At 32.1% G+C, this 21,496-nt stretch overlaps 1 protein-coding gene across 2 annotated transcripts in view; it reads right to left on the reverse strand.

Annotated features, from left to right (window-relative positions):
• Nucleotides 1-20,095, reverse strand: part of LOC113392358 (serine/threonine-protein phosphatase 6 regulatory ankyrin repeat subunit B) — a 47,877-nt gene extending 27,782 nt beyond the window's left edge. For both annotated transcript variants that reach the window (XM_026628747.2, XM_026628763.2), the window contains exon 1: nucleotides 19,679-20,095. In XM_026628747.2, the coding sequence (XP_026484532.1) occupies nucleotides 19,679-20,011 (333 nt within the window). In that variant the 5' untranslated portion in view covers nucleotides 20,012-20,095. The remainder of the gene's footprint in view (nucleotides 1-19,678) is intronic.
• Nucleotides 20,096-21,496: the final 1,401 nt, after the last annotated feature.

Raw genomic sequence — 21,496 nt, forward strand, 5'->3', positions numbered from 1 at the left:
TATCTCGTAAACAGCTAGATTTGTAAGATTTAAACTTTGTTTAGATGATATATAGTATCTAGTAGTCTAGTTAACTATATTTTTATTATTTAAACTATATATTTTCAGGTGTGTATAGATCGTGCTCGGCGGTGAAGGAAAACATCACGTGTTTAATTTCAACGAAATTCTGCCACATGTGTGTTCCACCAACCCGCATTGGAGCAGCGTGGTGGAATATGCTCCATACCTTCTTCTCGAAGGGAGAGGAGACCATAGCACAGCAGTGGGAAATTTACAGACTGTTAATGTATGGAAAGTTCACTATTTTATACTTACATACAAAGTCAGTTGACATTGACGTTGACGCCTACTTCGCGATAATAGCCCACAGAACAGAACAGAAAACGAAAACATCTTAAGGGAATCTGCATTTCATTTCGCACTGCAGCGACGTCGTAAAAAATACTAAACCCTAACATAAACGAGACTTAAGAAGAGAGTTTTGCAAGCATTGGAACACCACAGTTTCGCTCGCGCTTGTAAGGGTCTACCCCTCTTCAGCTTCAGGTATTAGACATAAGAAAGTAGCCTTTGTCCTTTTATGGAATTCAGTTCCGGATTTGGCTTTGAAATCGTAACAGATATACAGAAAAGCAGACTTACTTTTGCATTCGTAGTTTTAATATAGATGTTTATTAAGCGTTCGAATGTCTTACCGGACTATAATGAAATTTTAAGATATATTTTTCATAAATAATTATGCATATAAAAAAATTTAGGCTTTGAGAAGCGGGCGTGTTATAGTTAAGTCCTACTAATATAATAAATAGGTATGTTTTGTTTGTTTTATACCGTCAACACATCGCCTTTTTAGCTATACTTCGGATTTGAAATGATGACGAAATCATAAAAAAATCTTATTAAATTATCATAATGTATTAACCAGTCAGTACGGGTACTCAAGTAATTGTGACGTGTCTTATATAAAGTATATTATTTATTAGTCTTTGAGTATTGGCTAGCCTGATACCTGGATCCGTCTCTGAATAATATACGCCTCAGGATCTCAAGATAGCCTACACGATAAAGTTTTTCTTCGTCGAAATGCACAATTTCGAGACGAAGAATGGCGTTTAAATACGTTCATATGGTGACCGTCCATTTTCATTCATGAAAAAATTTCAAAATATAAACATTATTTAACATAGCATACATCTCGATAAAAAAATAAATATATATGAAAGTATCACGCATATTAATTTACAAGATTTAGCGTTAATGAAAAAATCATATACATAATTACGTATGTTGTGACTTTTTTTTTTAAATGCTTTCTGATGACGGTTATATAAAGCGACTTAAGAATTCAAGTTATATGTACCATTATATTTTGAAATTCGTATCGAAACAGATGTGGAAATACATTAATTATAGCATATACATTGCCAATGTAAAAAATATTAATCATTTAATTCACCGTCAATACGAGACTACCCATAAGAGTTTTGTTTGTCTGTAAATACACTGGTTCTCTCCCCTTTAAAACCGGAACAAAGCAATACAAATCATTGTTAATTTGAGGTAAAATACCCAGACAAAGCAAAGTACTTACTACCGTACATTTTTTATTTTTATTTTAGGGTATAGATTGGCGGACGTGCAAATGGGTCATCTGATGGTAAGTGGTCATCACCGCCCATAAACAATGGCGCCGTAAGAAATATTAACCATTCCTTACATCGCTAATGCGCTACCAACTTTGGAAACTAAGATGTTATGTTTTGTGCCTGTAGTTACACTGGCTTACTCGTCCTTCAAACCGGAACACAACAATACTGAGTACTGCTATTTGGCGTTAGAATATATGATGAGTGGGTGGTACCTTCCCAGACGGGCTTGTACAAAGCCCTACCACCAACATTATTTCACAATTGGCAATAACTACAAACCTAACTCATATTATAAATGCGAAAGTGAATCTTATTTTGTTACGCTTTAACGTCTTAACAACTCAAGCGATCATCATGATATCTTGCGTATAGATAGATAGATGTTACATGTGCAGAACATAGGTTACCTAACACGTATTCCACGTTTCACGCGGGCGATACCGTGAGCGAAGACTAGTGTTATATATTTAATCGAATAAGTTTTTGAACCTCGTTTTGACCCTTTGATGTTTTTTCTTTGAAATAAAATTGTATGTTAAATTCCAATTTCCGATTGTCCTATTTTTTGGGGTTACCGCAAAGCCTTACAATGAGACTTCCTATAGATTGCAATATCCGTTATGGAAAGGCTTTTAGGAAAATTACGACGATGACCAGAATGCTCGTTCATTATTACATTCATTCGCTCACATACATCTACATACAAATACTATACGATACGTAGTTTACAAAACATTCTTATATTTTAGAATGAAAAAATATTCATAGATATGAAAACAAGAGAAAATTCATCGAATGTATTAAATAAATCAAACAATAATTACATTATATTGATAAAATATGAGCCGCGATGGCCCAGTGGTTAGTTCAACAATCAGATGATTGCGGGTTCAAACCCAGGCAAGCACCACTGAATTTTCATGTGTTTAATTTGTGTTTATAAATCATCTCGTGCTCGGCGGTGAAGGAAAACATCGTGAGGAAACTTGCATGTGTCTAATTTCAAAGAAATTCTGCCACATGTGTATCCACCAAGCTGCATTGGAGCAGCGTGGAATTCATAGGCTGTTACTGTGTGATAAAATATTACTCCAAAATGAACTATCGTTATTTTTATTTATTAAGATTAAGGAAATAGAAAAATATTATTCGTCATGCATATAAAAAGCGTACCACCATAACTTGCATTAATATGATTTTAGCATGCTGACTTTTTCGATACTTAAACATTCAAAACGAACTTACAATCATTAACAAAAAGAAGAAATATACATGCATACCACCTAAACGATATGTATGTATAGATGTGTCTATCTTGAGTGGGTTATTTAACTATCTTCTAATTCCGCGTCCCGGTTTCACACGGGCACCATAAGGATCTATACACAACTTTTAGATAGAATACCAAACATAAAAAGAAAAAGTTTTTATCCGGCCAGGAAAGTTGAAATTATAAAGGCATTTTTCTATTATAATATGCACGTATTATACATAAAAACCTTCCTCTTGAATCACTCTGTTTATTGATGAAAACCGCATTGAAATTAATTGTGTAGTTTAAAAGATCTGAGCGTAAAGACGGCGGGAAGGGATTTTGTTTTATACTATGTATGTAGATTCACTTACGAAGGTCCCTCCGTGTTAAAATATCAAAGTGCATTGCAGTGACGCTCGTGCTTATAGGATAGACATCTTAGTGTGCGTAAGATGACCAATATATGTGATCTGATAAAGAAGGAAAAAAACAAATAAGATTAGGTATATTTGTTAGGCAAAGCCGACTATTTAAGTGGAGACGTGGAGTTGGCGCCAGGAGATTGTGAACAGATCCATACTGATTCAGATCACGCCAATGTTGCCGCAAAATGTTATTTCGTTTTAAGTAAATTTATTTAGTTTATGGCTGTCTTATTTTTTTATATTTTTTTTTATAACAGTATATTTTTTTTTTACAAAGTTTGCTGATTTACCAGAAGTAACTTTTCTTTATTTTGTATAATAATATATGTAGCAGTAATGCAAAACAATTGTCATTAAATTAATTTCATGCAAATTATATCGTTATAATTATATAGGAAGTCGTTTAGTATATAAGTTAATAAAAATTATGGTATTTTGTAAAGCTTTCTTGTATAATTACAAAAAACTTTCTCGTACAAACAGCGACAGTAATTAAATACCGTAACCCACTTGGGTACGTCTGCAGACAAATGAATTATTCATGAACTTCTATACAGAAAGTATAATAAATAATTAGGACGTATTACGAGGGAGGGTTTGCAATAACTACTTAAAACAAAATGTGAAAATGAACCGAAGAAAATAGGGGTAATTATTTTGAATTCATGAATATTTTTGACTGCCTTGATGGGTTAGTGGCTCATGACGTTGTAGAACTCGAAGTCTTGGGTACAAACTCCGAGTCGGGTCTACAAAGGTTTTCTCTAAAGAAATACTTATTAGTAGCCTGAGGTTTGAAAGTTTACACAAAATCTCTTCGTTCATTGGTAAACATCGTGTCAAAATCCGATCGGTATTTTTCAAATTTATCACATTCAGAAAGACAGACGCGGTCGGAACTATATTTGTATTTGTCATTAATTTCTAAATCGTCTAATGAAGACAATGTACATATTTTTAAATTTATTTTGCTTGTACTATAACCTAACTCGTAAATCCTCTCAAATTTGTAAATGCCCTTGTATATTTAGACAGGTCAGCGATTTACAAGGATTCGTTTGAGCCAAGGTCGGAAATCTCCCATCGATTACCCTGAGCTGGCACGCAAATCTAGCCTCTTACCCTTGACACACTGACGGACTTTAAGGTGGACTATTAACAACCGAAAATTATGTAGGCCAGGCGAAAATAATGTTTCCAAACGGAGGGTGCGTTTCGTTTTCCTCACGGACATTGCTCTTAAGGGCCTTGGGTGGAAGGCAGAGCTTGGCTACGGGGTGTTATCTTGAAATTAAAATATAAAGCTAAAATTGTATAAGTACCTACAGCTCATAAAAATAGGTTGACAGTAATATTATCTTTAATTACACTTATAATATGCAGGAGTTATCAACAATTTTACATAATTATTGATGTTAAGTACATGTGTTAAAAAATATATCTTTAATATTTATAATAATATAAAAAAAAACTGTAAAGGGTAAAGGGTGCTGAATATCAATGATAAGTAATTAAGAACATGTCAATTTAACACGCATTACTTATTGATAGGGCTTTGTCGATATGTACTGTATCCGTCTCGGTAGATACCAACTTAAAATAATCTTATTGACGATGTTATGAACAACCCAGTGTAACTATAAGCACAAGGAGCTAAGATAGTATATCTTAGTTCTCGAGGTTGGTGTTGTATTGGTGATGTAAGGAACGATTCATATTATTAATGATTAATTTTACTTAGAGTACTTATGACATAATACTGTGTTTTTTTTTTTGTATATTATTTTACTGCAGATAACTGGCAGTTAATCACATCACTTGACTACCTATGGCAGTGATTCCCAAAGTAGTCCAGGTGGACCCCCTGGGGTCCACGGGAAATTTGCTGGGGGTCTACGTAGGCGTGAATAAAAAATTGGGGTCCATAAGATGTTAATGGGGGTCCACTAAAATTTATCTGCTTTTGATAGTAAAGAGCAAAAATGTAAGCATAGTTTTTATAAGGGCCTCCCTACATTGTATTAAGTACCTAACTAAGCAGATAATATTTTAATAAGGCAAGCGACTGTTACTTGTCCAAACTTGCGTATTCGATATTACGTACAATTTCGTGTACAGACTTGCAAAGCGCTATCCGCCCGACAATGCTTATTCAGACATGAACTTGATCACCACTATAGATACTTGATGCCAAAGGTACCTACTTTTTTTTTTTTTTTTCGTCATCTGTTTGAGAGAATCACTAACAAATTCATAGATTTTAATTGCTGAAATACTCGTAGGGTTATTAAGGATAGAATTAAAAGCACCAATATTAAACAAATTTAAATTTAATTCATATTTTAGTGTTTCTCTCAAACTGTGGTTACGGACACATGCCAATAGGTGGTCCACGAGAATAATAAGTTTGGGAACTACTGATCTATGGCTTTGATATTGAAGCAATTTCTCAATATAATAAGTGTAGCCAATATTACAAAAATATATTTTGACGTTAGTATGATTAGATAGATTTATAGATAGATTAGATGTTTTGTGATTTTAATTGTTTAATGTTAATATAAGATCCTTTGTATATGTAATCGTTCGCGAGTCTGTTGGTCGTGTAACTTCTGAATAACATGACTAAATCAATTAAAAAAAAAAAATTAATAAATCTAAATCTGGCCGAAAAATGACACAGCTACGATAAAACAGAAAAAAGAATCCCATCTAAAAAAATAAGTATAAAAAAATGCAAGTCTCGCAACGCGAACAACTTTTCTGGCAATCGTTATCGTATAACCATAAATCAAAAGATTAAAAAGAATATTTAACTATTTCTAATACTCATTATTGAACATAGCCCTGTTGTGTTCCGGTTTGAAGGGCGAGTGAGCCAGTGTAACAGGCAAAAAGGACATAATATGTTGGTGCCAAAAGGTGGTTGAATGTAAGGAACGATTAATATTTCCCTCAGAGCATTGCGCACTTCATGTACGTCAGCAGTTCGTTGTTCGTAGTTATAAAAATTTTACTTATTCAATTATTATTAGCGAGCCGTGACGACCCAGCAGTTAAAAGACGTGGATATTAAACAACGACTTCAAATCCGGTGCTAGCACCGCTGAATGAATTTGCTTAATTTGTTTTTATACTTCATATCATGCTCAATAAAGAAAAACATCGCGAGAAAACCTACACCTGATGGATGACAATCTGCCACGATTATCATCTAGTAGGTAAATAACCTAGTAGGTGATAATCTCTTTAAAAACAACGTGGTGCGTTAAGCTCCTTGAAAAGGATTGAAGGCTTTTTCCTAACAGTTCGACATTAATAGTTACTCTAATTATTATTATTTTATCACGAGTAATATACATACTTGATCATAAAAGGTTGAATCTTTAATACATCGGATTTATTATTTTAATATTATTATGTTTCGACTGCTCCGCTGTTGTCTCGTTCATCATAAGTCGATTAAATGCTAAGATGGTTTCTCTTAAATTTAAAGCTACAGTTCCTTAAGAATAGTTTTGGATTAGATCTTATAGTATTTATTTATTTTTATTCTTAGTTTAATATTTTTCTGTATAATTATTTTTATACGTTTTTCCGATTTCCGATCACCTATGTTCCCTCTGTTTTATATGTTTATATACGAATAGAAGGTCGCTTTGCTTTTTTTATTTCGTTTTTTGTGTGTGCGTTATCTGTGTCCTACACAAATAAGCCTTTTTTATTTTATTAAAACTATCAATATTTTAATGCAATTATCCATTCATTCGAATTTTAAATTATAGTCTCGCTAATAGCAAGACACGTTTTCGAGTACACAGCTGTGTCGCATTTGATCGGTGATTAAAGTGAAGCTATCACGCAAGCATAACCTGTAAAACACTCGTTCTGGTGAACTAAACTAAACTAGTATACCTTAAGTGAAGTGATTAATTTATTTATGTCAAATATGGCGGAATAGTTTATGCATATTATAAATTATCAAAATATGACGTTTTTCTACCATTGGGACCATTAATATTCCATTTTGAAATATTGGCCTATTTATAATAAGACAAAGGCTCCTTCAGAGATGGTTTAATACCATCAAATGATACTTTTTGGTTTCCGTCCGGTTTGCCCGGGGGTAAAATAACTAAAATTGCAAAATAAAATTCCTATTATACCGGTATTCAACATTTAGTATGTAAAAAGGCCTTTTATTTATTGACTTAAATACAAATTTTAGTTTCCTGTTTTCTGTTTATCTTTAAGTTTCTTAATTTAATTTTATTTATTACAGTAGTTTCCCTATTCTAATTGATTTAATTTACTTATCTAATTAATAACTAGTTAACCTAAATACATTTACATTTATCAATTACAGTTACTATAAATTAAGCAAGAAACCCCATTAGGGTAAAGGCCCCCTTCAAAGATTTCCATTGTTCCCTGTTGAGTGCCATTTGGCCCCAGTTTGGGCCAGCAATTCTTCTGATATCGTCTTCCCATCGTGTTAGTGGTCTTCCTCTGCCCCCATTTCCTAGCGGGACTTTCAAGAAGGTTGCCTTCACGGTTCATCTTTGGTCGCGCTACGTGGTCTACCCATTTCCATTTTAGTTTTTGAGCATAAGTCAGCATCAGTAGCTTTTGTAATGGATTTTATTTTTGTATGACGTATCTTATCAAGTGTCTTTGCCTTGAGCTTGCTTCTCTCCATTCCTCGGTGACAGGTGGTGATTTTGTGTCGAGCTTTGACCGTGAATTTCCACGTCTGGCATGCGTTTGTCAAACACTGTAGGAGGCTAGAGTTCATGATCTTAGTTTACAAACCCGTCGGCATGTTACTTTTGAAAATTTCTATTAGACTCCAAAATGTATTCTATTTTTGTTAAACTCTTCTTCCTTTGTCGTTGTTTTCTTTATGAAAACTTATTGTTTTTCCCAAGTATATATGTCTGTATATTTTAGTGGATTACGATTAACTTGTATTAGTTTTTTATAGCTACTTGTCATTGTCAAGCCGAGATGGCCCAGTGGTTAGAACGCGTGCATCTTAACCGATGATTTCGGGTTCAAACCCAGGCAGGCACCACTGAATTTTCATGAGCTTAATTTGTGTTTATAATTCATCTCGTGCTCGGCGGTGAAGGAAAACATCGTGAGGAAACCTGCATGTGTCTAATATCAACGAAATTCAGCCACATGTGTATTCCGCCAACCCGCATTGGAGCAGCGTGGTGGAATATGCTCCAAACCTTCTCCTCAAAGGGAGAGGAGGCCTTTAGCCCAGCAGTGGGAAATTTACAGGCTGCTAATGCTAATGCTTGTCATTGTCATGGTCTTAGTGAGATTGATTATTTCTAATTTTAACCTTTGTATTGTCTCTATAATTTCAGATTCAGTAATTGCTTCAATGTTCTCGTCGCTATCGTGTCTAGTGGTGCTGAGTAGTAAACGCGTAGCCGTGTTAGTGGTGTTGTAAAGAGACTTCGTGGTAGCGTGCTCCCACTGTATAGGTTTTTATAAAAGTCGGTTGCTAGTCGGTCGTTATAATATCATTACGGCTGCTTACTTCTTATGGTATTCAACATACAATATCTATAAAAATATATAAATCAGAACTGTTTGTCTGTGATTTCAATATCACTGTGTTTAAGTTAAAATAGTTATTTGCATGTTTGAACAATCAGAACAAATATTATTACTATTTTTGTTTGCCGATAAAATACTATACCGATGGCCTAACATTTAGTCGATATTCCCACGAATTGTTACTACTTTCAAGGCAAAGAATTAAGCTGTATTATATATATTAGTTAAATCAAAAGTTGTATATTGTGTTAATTGATATTAACATTCAAAAAAATCTTTCCGAAAAGGCTTATCTGACAATCAAAGACGTGTAGAAACGCATACATCGTCATTAATCCTCCTAAGACGTATCTCTCGCTGGGACACAGGTTGAATCGTCGGCGTACGTACCCTCGGCGTTTATTTACTCTATTCGGCAAGAGGTCGTAACAACTTTAAAATATATATATTTTTGTTCTTCTCTCTTTAACTTTTTAATTTTTTGACTTATTAAATATTATACATAAATATATTACAAACTAGCAAAATCTATTTATTACATACAATAATAAACATAAAAATATAGCCACTTAAACAGGCGACGAATTAATTTTAACTAGTGCACCGAAGTTGGTCGAGTTTTCATGTTATAATGCTATAATAACCTTATTTTTTCTGGTTTTATTTCGAATTTGTTTATTGATTACACAAAATCTCTTCAATAACTATCAAACAAAAAAGAAAATCGTTTGACAAACTAAGTAAATTTGTTTAGCTATTAATTATATGATTTAATAATAAATGTTTAATATTAAATCATATAATTAATTTATTATCATAATAATGTGTAATGGACATGAATTAATCAACTTAAATCATTTAAAATGATGAATAATATTTTTTGTCAGATTGTATGAGATAATTTATTATTATAAATAAGCTTACAACATCGTATGTTAATATACATACATATTATTATTTTTTTTTAATAATTATTTAAGCTAGGTTTCGGTTTCGTGTATTGTGACTTATTTTCTAATATTCTTGTCTGTAATTGTTAATTTTAATCTAAATCCTTATTGCATGCGGTGTTTACCTACAATTAACTTTATCTATCTTATATTATTTTGTCTATTTAAAAATCAATTTTATTTCGAGGCTTCGCTCGCGTTTTAGGGATTTATTAAATACTAATTGTGATGTATAAAAAGATACATTTAAAATTGTATGCAATTGAAAATTAACTTCAGTTACCTTCAAAGCGCAACTGACAGACAGAGTTAATAACATTATATACAGTATAGTCATTAAAAGTAATATAATATTAAAATATTTTATTAAAATTGTCTTTCAAAGAATTACATATTAAGGAAAGACCTAGAAAAATATTTATCATTGAAAAAAAAACAAAATTACTTTATTAAAATTAATTCTAAAATGTATGTGACAATTGATCGATGTGAGAACCAAAAGTGACAATTTAAAATTCAATTTTTACTTAATTAGTTTTGGTCATTCACACAGAATGACCAAAACTTTGTGTTATAAATTTTATTTTTAACTAGCTGTGCCCGCGACTTTGTGTGTGTTTGAATTTAACAAAAATGTTATTTGAACAATTCGCATATTTTACTATAACTTATAAATTATGTATTAGGCAGTTTTTGTAATATTAATTCGTCGGTGGGAGAAGCCCGACGTGACGGCGGAGTGGTGGCATCAGCCGTTCCAGAGATTAGCCGGAACAAACAAACAACAATTTAAAAAACTGTTATTTTGATATATGTACCGTGTATACTTACATATGTATTTAGTAAAAACCGGTTATTTTAATATTACAAACACACACTCTATTTTTATTATATGTATAAATTTCACTGAAAACATTTCATCACTTGAATCACGCCGCTGCTACACAGCTTAATCACCAGATCACACGACGCGTGGCAATGTAACAACCGTATGATCACAGAGTAATATTCATATATTTTTTAGTCTTTATATTTCTATACGTTATAGTGAATAAGGAGACGTTTTATTGTTTTTAAACTACTTAAATAATAAATAAAAATTATACTAGAAGATGCGTTTCTGACAATTTACAAAATATAAATAATTTATATATATTATATAAATATCTGCGCTTGCATATACACGAGACGAACTTGAATTTAATGTTCTTCTCTTAAAGTAAATAATAAAGTAATCTATCGTTGACATTTTAATTGTTTTTTACTTTTTAATTTTGATTTGTGACAAAATACACATAATCATTTTTAAATTATTTTATTTTATTAACAATAGCATAATCCAATTAAACTTGAGGGTAAAACATCCTCCACGATTTTTTACTTGAATTATAACAAAAAAAAATTGAGATTTTTTTCGGAACTGCTTTTTCTTTATAGGCTGCTCACTAACAAAGGTTGACCTTATTATTTATATAAAATATAAATAAAATGAAAGCTCATTTAATTATATATCAATTGTCGAGGTTATTAAACGAGTTCAGTTAAATAGTAAACGTCAATTACAATTAAGCAATTGACCAATTAAACTATTAATTATATTAAAATCGTAATTTATGTTTAATGAGTATTTACTTTAATATTTTTTCTTCTGTGTATATTTTTCTTTTTCTATTAAAGTTAAAAAAATAATACTAATCATTTGCACGAATTACACTAATAGCATCTTTAAATTTTAAATGATATCTTTAATTTAATTTTAAATGTATATAATTTCGATTGAATACAGTTGTTAACTTTAATAAGATTGTTTTTCTTACTTTAATCATTAATTTAATTTATTTTTATTTACACACCTAAATCACTCTAGTGTACGTGAATCGATCGACACGATAATCTCAACCGACTATCGCAGGTTCAAACCAATGCAAGCATCTTTGAATTTTGTTCTTAATTTGTCTTTACAATTCATTTAGTGCTCGAAGGTGAAAGAAAACATTGTTAGGTATGTATGTATCGGATGAGAATCTGCAACAAGGGACCTCCATAGACCCGTATTGGAGTAGCTGGGAGATCTAAACCATCTCCTCCTCAAAAATAGAGATACCCAGCGGATTTTTTTTGCAAGCTGTTACATTTTACTTTTTAGCTATTAGATTAAAACAAACTATTACGAATGTTATCTTTTCAAATAAAACATCAATGTTTATCGCTCACAATCTAACCTAACCTAAATTAGCCTGGAAAAAGGTCTTACCGAAATCTAGCCTAATAAATCATTTAATCTATTAGTATGTTTTATATGAAGTCATTTTTTCGAAGGGAAATCAACGGTTTCATTAATTCACGAGACTTCTACCTGTAACTATTAAAACAAAGAGAGAGCACTGATTTTTTCGATTTAATTTTATTTATTGTACAAGTTTGGATAGGGAATTGGTTCATTGGTCACGTAGCCTTAGGTTCTATAGTAGTTTGAATAATCTATTGATTGTATGTGCAATTATTTTTATATAATATGATTGAATATATGCTCTGTAGAACTACTAGTCTATTTTTGAGTTCAATAGCCCAATCATTCAGGAAAATTATAGCCTATTTAACATCACGATACGGCTCACGGGCCAAAGCATTACTCTACACGATGTATAATGCAAGATAATACGTAGAAACTGTTATAATATGAACCATAACTTAAATTCTAATTATACTCAACAGTGTTATATTCAAAGAGACTCAGGCGATATAATAAAATGTATATACAACATCAAGCCGCATTAATTCAAAGTGCAAAAAATTGCATACACTGACGTCGGCAGTTAAAACTATAACATAAATCTTACGTAACCGCAACCATATCTAGTTTTCTTTTAACAAAGTATAATTAGGTGTTTGTGAATTAGTGAATCCCGCAGTAACTTGCTGCAGTTGTGTCTATTTAAAAAAACATTTTTACGTAATAGACTGACAACAATAACGCGGACGGAAAACGAACGTAGCCGCACGCATTTCCGTACCAGTGAATCTAAATTGATAATATTTTACTGATATTTTTATCATATGTTTCATCCTACTCTATAAAACATATAATATAAATAAACGTCGTTTATATACCGCCAGTTTTTATATATTAATTAAAAGAGAGGACTCTGTTAAAAAAAAAAAAAACAAATAATTTTTGCAGCTTGAAACACTTATATTTATAATAAAGATAACTAGATCACTAGTTAAATGTCGCTTTCTTTCATGTTTCCGAGTGTACGATCTATTGTTAAGGAAATAAATACATATTTTTACTAATTTTTAGTACGATGTTACCACTTTTTATCTCTGTTAAAATATTAGAACAAAGTGCATTTTCACAACCATATGTTAGCAACCCTGAATATTGACTTATTTTAATTCCATTCTATTACGAACATGCTAAAATCAAAGGATTGTCATAACGATTATATTGTAACATTAATAATTAAAACTTTTAAATGAACAAAATCTATACGAATATTATAAATGTGAAAGTAACTTTGTCTGTCTGTCTGTCTGTCTGTCGTCTTTCGCTACCACACCAGTAAATCGAATTTGATGAAATTGGGTATGAAGCAAACTTGGACTCCAAGAAAGGCAAAGGCTACTTTTTTTGCCCAGCACATGTCAATCAACCCCTAAAACGCGAGCGAAGCCGCTAGCGACAATTAGTGTAGAGTATTTAGAAAATACCAGATTTTAATTATCACCTACGAAAGTTTGACTTTTGTTGTTTTGTAGTTATTTATTCCTTAATATATTCAATATTGTTGAGCGAACGAAAAGTAGATAGTAATAAATAATTACGATCATTTATTTATTTTCCTATATATGACATAGTCCAGATCCAATGATTAGATAGGTGCCAAGATTAGGTTACCCTGTAGGCTCAGTAAGTGTCATAGCTTCGTATCTTTCATTAATAATAGCAAGTAGATTGAAAATTGCAGATAGTTGGACTTTAATCTGCGCTTGACCATTCGGCCTACTTCATTTCATTGTTGAGCGTCTGTTTTTTTTTTTTTATAATGATATTATGTTAGTTAGGTATCGTATCAGTTATTTTATTGCCCGCGTTTTTATAAAATATTCAGAAGTAGATAATGCGAATTATAAAAATGTTTTTAAATATTATTGTATAGAATTTGTTTTTAAATGTCCATAAATACTTTTTAGATTTTCTGATGATTGCATTCTTGTATTTTGTTATCGAAACTACAAATATACTACAGTTTGACGTAGTCGACGGCGTCTGACACACTTTCCTCACGCCATCAATACACGGCACCGGCCGGTAAAGATTTAGATTTTAATTGAGCCCTTTTAATATACGAGTGCCTTATCCAGCACGCCCTAAGTCGTAAATGTTACGTCACCCAGAATTAGAAACAAACGAATGTGTAATATTTTTGGATGATTGTGTTGTAAAAGCAAGATTACGACTATTAGGAATTAGGAAATGATAAGTAGTGTACTAATATAATACGCATAGATAAGATATACACTTACATAATACGTAAGTCACTATACATGTATAAGGTATATGTAGCTTTATATGATTTTTAAATTAATCGTATATTAATGTTCCTGAATTCCTTAAAATGGTATTTTTAACTAACGGAGTGAAATAACACAACACCCAATATAAAACTCAAACTAAAAAGAGACGCGAAATTTTATGTCCATATATAGAATTACAATAAAAAATATATATGTCGATATTTTTATATAAATTAAATATCTTTACAGCTTGAACACCTGTCTATCGTTACCGATGAACCGATGACGAATTTTGATATTTTATATGTTACGCACAATTTTTGATGATAATGTTCTCCTGACCGATATCGGTCACGGTATACATTTTAATCGAGCAAAAACCAACTGTGCTGAAAGTATTATTAAAGTACTCAAATGTGAACAAAAATACAGATGAATTCCCTATTCCCGCCGTTATTTTCCTCTCTTATAAGCTGATGGGATGGCAATCTGACAGAATTAAAGAGAGTTCAGACGCAAGACCAACGGATTTACCAGTACATGCTTTCCAAGACACGCAAACAATGACAATATCCAAACTTCATGCTGTAACTGAGCTAATACTGCTGCTTACTCAACAGAAAATCCCTGTTTTTATAAACCGGTGTTTGAACTCAGTACCTCGGGATTTGTAGCCTTATAAGCCGTGCTGGCTTATGAGCTAACGAGGCTAAGTCGTTCTATGATACGGTTTAAAGGTTAAAGAGGTAACTTATCTGGTAATAAATACGTAATTTAGTCGAATTGATGACAGTACTGCGTTGATATCTAGAGGCATTTTTAAGGAGATTTAAAAATAATTAATCATCTAAAATTTTTTAATATTTAGATGTATTAGTATTAAAATTATGAACATAGACAGAAATGACTGGTTTTTTGTTACAAAAAATACCTTAATATAATATTTATTAAACGCCATTTTTACTGAACGATGAATACATTCGTAGTTACCCTAAAAAGATTATCTTAATATGAACTGTACGTTTAAATTTTGAAGGGTTGCCGCAACCTTGAGTCATCTGGGTTAGTCATAGACTTTTATTTCACTCGAATATGACTTAACCTTGACGTTTTCACTAAAAATGATTTTATGGAATATTAATTCGAATATATATAATTTACCCGAGATATTTATGACCTTCAGTTTTTTGCCTTTGTATAATTGTTATGAAATCATTGATACGGTATTGAAATTTACGCTTAAAACAGAGATATTTGTGTACATTATATTTAATTATTCCAAAAAAAAAACATTTTCAATCAACCTGACACATTTATTAAGGGAATCAAAGAACCCGAAAATCCAGACTGTTTTTTTTAAAGTGTCTTATGAATGCCAAGTTTGATGATACTCGAATAAATTTAATCAATTTAGTATTCAACTTCGACTTGCAAACTCTTCGAGCGGTTTTAAGGTAATAAGGTGTCAGTCCGAGTCCAAGTTACTGGGTTGTTTTGTTCGTATTTTTTTTTTTTGTTATATAAATATAACCCTTTTTTTTCATAAATAATAAAGCGAAATTGAAAAAAATATGCAAATACACTATCCAGCTCCCACCCTTAAAAACTCGTAAACAAATTTTTTATTTTCCATTTTTTGATGTCGGTTCTTAAAAATTCGGCTATACCGCGTCTGAGGGGGGTGGCTGTATGTTCGATATCATGGCAACGGATCGCGTGCGAGCATTCCGCAAGACATCTTTTCAACTTTTTACTGCTTGCCTCCCTTAAATCAGATCGATCAAAACGATTGTCATGTATGATTTGTTTTGATATTTTTATGTACTTTCATCCCCGATAGAATTCATTCGCCTTCCATTTTCAAATTTCTCGTTCGATTATTGTTCTTATTTAAATAATAGTAAATAAACGCATTTGAAGAAAAATCTTAATTGTCAATTATTTTTGTTTAACGCTTCAACCAACGAACAATTATTAATAGCTCTTATACAATTAATATACAGTACTCAGAAGAACCGTATGTTTCAATTTCTAGTTTGTTTCTTCAAAAAAATGGCGATATTGTTCGGACTACTTTCGAGATTAAAATACTGTGTAAGAGATGTTAAAATGCATGACTATGTGTGCAACCACACATGGACCATTCCTTACAATCATAGTCCGAGGGAATCAAAGATCCAACAAGACCAGAGGGAAACTAGCTTAGGATGGTCGAGTTAACGTGCTATCCGTGGCACTTTAGGGACTTTCTACATACTTGCTAGTACTGAGAATTTATTACCAAGTATAAATTCAAATTAAGAACAAAAAAACACGGGATTAGAACCTGGGACAATTTTATTTGCTGTATAAGCTATCCAGTAGAGCAACGTTACAGTTAACTGATACTGATCGAGGATCAACAAAGATACTTCGATTTGAATCGTCTAATAACTTGGTAGAGAAAATTATTTCGACCTTGTGATAAGGAATGAACTTATATAATTACGGCATTGGTCAAGATTGGTCCTAGAAGGTCAGACGGCGATAATGGATAGCAGCAAATTACAATATAACTTGTTAAAGAGTTCGCTATAAGTATGGGGATTATATTTTGCACGCCAAGCTACATTCGTGTTTGCATCGTATATAACAAATGTGGGTTTAGTGTTCATGTAAAAATGAAATCCCAAGTGATGAGCACCTCTTCAAAAATATCTTAATTTCGGAGACTCCTTTATCTTTGGTCATTTAATAAGGTATAAATATATTTATCATATACTACATATAGCTTAAAAGCCTGCAACTCCTAATGTAAAAGTAAACTTAGTCATATTAAGTCGCAAAAAGTAACTTTCACGAAACTAAAATATTTGCGCATTTTAAGAAGGTATTTTCAATTCTAGTAACAATTTCTCAAATAATATTCTAGAAAGGCTTCATAGTATGCAATTTGATTAATGCCTATATAGCTTACTTGCGGCAGTCATAGGTTTTAAAAAAGCTACATATTTTAAAACTAATTTGACTTAGAACGGCCTTGTAGGCTTAGTAGCCACGTTATAGTACATGCAATGTAGAACCTGAGGTTCTGGGTGTAAAGGCGGGGCTGAGGGTTGTTGTTAAAGTGTTTTTATGGTTTGCTGTCAAAGGATCTTAGTAGTAAATGGAAATTTGGATGTTAAGTTAAGTGCTTACAATATCTTGGATCAATCAAAGATTGTAAAGCCGTAGCTATTGCGCCTGAACCGGAGAGTTCAGTGGTGTCTGATCGCCGTTCCATCGGATTATGAGAGTGTGGAAGTATAGATTACACCTGCGCTTGCACACACAGTCAATCACTTTAATATATCCTACACGATTAAGTACTCGAAATTCTATCGTATTATAAGTATTATACAATTTCGAATGCCATAGCATTATAAATAGTCTAGAGAAGGCATATTGAATACGATACAACTATCAATAATTCCTAATCATATAAAAACAATAAACAACTAAAGATAATAAAAATCATTGAGATTATAAATAATTGTATAATATTCCGAGTGTGATATAAATAATTATCTGTTTAACATTGCATTGAACAGCCAATTTCATCGAAACAAGTGATATATTAATATGCTAACTGCGACGCGCTGTTTTACACGAGTTAAACGTTATTTTATAGCTACCATAGATCATAGCATAAAGTTATATAATCTATGACTATACCGAATAAATTGGCTATCTAAAGCCTGATATTAGCGTGTTTAAGCAAACAGACTAACTAACATAATATTAATATTAATTAAAATTTTGATATAAAATAGAGAGATCCGATGTTTGATTTTGCCATATACTCGTATCATTAAATTTATTGTCTTTTAAAACTATATAGCTAGAAGCCCTGATATCTCGTGTAAAATTATTTACATTGTCGATATGCCTAGGATCTGAACGTTATCAAAGCTTTTATGGTTATCATAATCAGACTAATTATTCTAGGATAAAATAGTCAGCCACCTCTGATAAGTTGTCACTATATGGACCTACTTGACATCTACTATAATTGCAATATTATAACTGGAATGTATGTAATAAAATGATTAATTCTCGGTTACTATTTACAAGAAACGATTGGTTTTTTGGATTCGTGTTTACGGTAAAATTGTCTACGAGGCGTAATTCTGTAGCTATTGTTATGCATCTTACTTACGAATTTAAAAACTAAGTTTAAAAATAGTTGAATGAATATTTATTTACTCGATTATTTATTATAACAGTTATAATTCTTATTGATTTTGTCTGTTTATTTAAATTTATTTTCATGGAGATAAAATAAAGTAAAAGTCCCTAAGGCCTCTTCTTGAAGAGTTTAGGTTTGAAGCATATTCCACCACGCTGCTCCAATGCGGTAAACACATGTGGCAAATTTACATACAGGTTTCCTGATGGCTTTTTTCTTCACCTACAAGCACTAGGTGATTAATAGACCAAAATATTTCATGAATACATTGCTCGCAAGCTTCCAAGAGATGACGATTTATAACACGTCATTGATAGGTTAACTTTACTGTTAAGAGGAAATATATTTATATTTTTACTAATAGTTAAGATCAAATAATATTGTACTGATTGTAATAATCTTTAAATATAAAAAAGTCCTGATTCATTCATTGATTGACTCATAAATACACGCTTCACCAAGCTCTGAACCCATATAAAAAAAAAACAATTTGGCCGAGAGTCCTTTGATAAATATATGCATTTTTTTTTGCTTTCAAAATCCGAATCTACGAGTATAATGATTATCTATCTAACTATTTAATTATAATTCCCAAAAACTATTTCCAGGATATTTTTTCGAAATCCCTGGCATGCGATGCGTGGTTTTGCTTTCGTTTTCAAATTTAGGCTTTAGCATTGTTTACTATTTCATGAATGATACAATTGTTGAAAGTATTATTTATAATAAATAAAACATAATATAAATATAAATAATTACTGGCGAGTCAATATAGAGAAAAAAACCTTGTACAATCTTTAAGCCATAAGCATGTACCAGACGTTTCGTTGTAATCAACGATGAAGGAGCACGGCATGCATAATATTAATAGTTGTAGTATATTCAAGTGGGTTTATGTATAACCAAAATATTAACAATTAACCTCCATCTAGTATTTTATTATAACAAATTTACGCGCGAATATATATTCTAATACTGTGTAACAATTAAATAATAATAATTTTGAAATATAAATGCGAGAATGCGTGACCACGACTTAAATATAAACTGACCTATACAAAGATTTTATTATTAGTTCTAAGATTATTTTTTACCGGGTCAATTATGCCTGCCATAGGGACGGATACGGCATCTTCTCCACCGGCCGCCACCAACTTTTCCAGCACCTTGAGGGTTTGCTCCACAGCGGACCATTCCCCCTTCTGCGCCAGTACCAGGATTTTCGCCGCAGCTTCCCGCATGTTGACCCCCGCACTAGGGGGCTTGGGTACATCACCCATCCCGTTCCCTTCTTTAATCTCTTTTTTATCCCCATTGTTCGATGATGTCTCATCTTTCTCTTCAACTTTGACAGTGGCTTTTTCCTCCTCGGGAACCTTCTTTGGAGGGCCCTTCCCGCCCTTTTTCCCGCCTGGGGCTTGAGACATTCTCACATTACCAAATCACAAGGCACTGCACTGGTTCGCGACTGACCATGGTGGTCGGGTTAGCGATGTCGATCGTTGGGCGGGCGGAGCATGACTGCGGCAGTTGCGTAGCTCAGCCGACTTCTTGCATGATTTGAGTAAATAAAGGCGACAGCAACGCGAGCTTGATTTACAAACAAACTTACCAAAGCGATGTCTCAAAACGTCTCATGCATTGACCCATTTTTATTTTTTATGAGGGAAAACATAGATATTTTCCAAATTTGTGGCGATAAATCTGGAAACAAAGAATTTAGAATACGTAGGGATTTAAAAAATATTTGATTTAATCTTTACACAAAAATTAAATTTAAATTACTACCTCAGTTATGGTCTCATTGCTTAAAACATTTTAATTTCATTTTACTTTGAGATGTATTAAAATCACACTTCAAAACCAACGGTTGAAAATGTATGAAATATTTTTAAAAATAAATAATTTTATTTTGATATTTCCTATTGACGATATATTGTTGTTTCGCTGTGAATATCTTAATCAATAAAGCAAATTGGAATAAATTTGAAAAAACCTTTATATTTCTTAATGTAAATATAATTTGCTTTATTAAAAAAAAAAGTCTACTATCGGATTTACTGCAATACTGCTGTTCCTTCATTCTAATAAAAGACGGTCGCGTCATTCGTATTATTTTTTCTGCCAAGAGAAATTACAAGATCGTGTTTTCGAAAAAAAATGGGACAGTTCACTTAAAGCACCACTAGCTGAGGTGGCTAGAAAAATTTGCATGTTTCGTCACAAGCTACCCACGTCGCGTGCCTCATTCGACTTCCGTAGGGTGGACTGGGTCGGGTTCGGCCTCGATTCAGCCGAGAAATTGCTAAGCGCTAAGTACCTAAGTATAATTTTTTTGCTGTAACGTAATGAATGGACGGTCGAGAGTAATTCATCGAACGATCAATAATTTTCTTTAATTTTTAATTACTTTTTTTTCCTTAATATGGTTCTATATGTACAGCCTCCAAAAGTCCCCCTTCTGGGCTAAGGCCTCCTCTCCTCGTGACATGGATTTTGAGTTTATTCCACCATGTTACTCCATACGGTCTGCATCTTAGTTGCATGTGTTTATGGAATGTAATTTCGGTACATTTCTAATTTTACTATGACGGTTCATGAGATACAGCCTGGTGACAGACGGACGGACAGAGAAATAATCTCTAAATATCTTAGTAATGTGGTCCCGTTTTACCCTTTGGGTACGGAACCCTAAAAACAAATAAAAAGTTTTTATCAAATATTCTAGTAAATTTTTAGTTAACAATACATTTGTTGATTATCATAATACATTTTACCATGGGCTTGTCAGATTAAGTAAGAAATAAATAAATAACTTGACAATTACAAACAAGGCTTACACTATGTATTGTATGTTTTAATCAATTCTGTAATAATAATAATTTAATTTAAGTTATTTTTGAATTGTGTTG

The sequence above is a fragment of the Vanessa tameamea genome, chromosome 10 (assembly GCF_037043105.1).
Source record: "Vanessa tameamea isolate UH-Manoa-2023 chromosome 10, ilVanTame1 primary haplotype, whole genome shotgun sequence".
NCBI lineage: Eukaryota > Metazoa > Arthropoda > Insecta > Lepidoptera > Nymphalidae > Vanessa > Vanessa tameamea.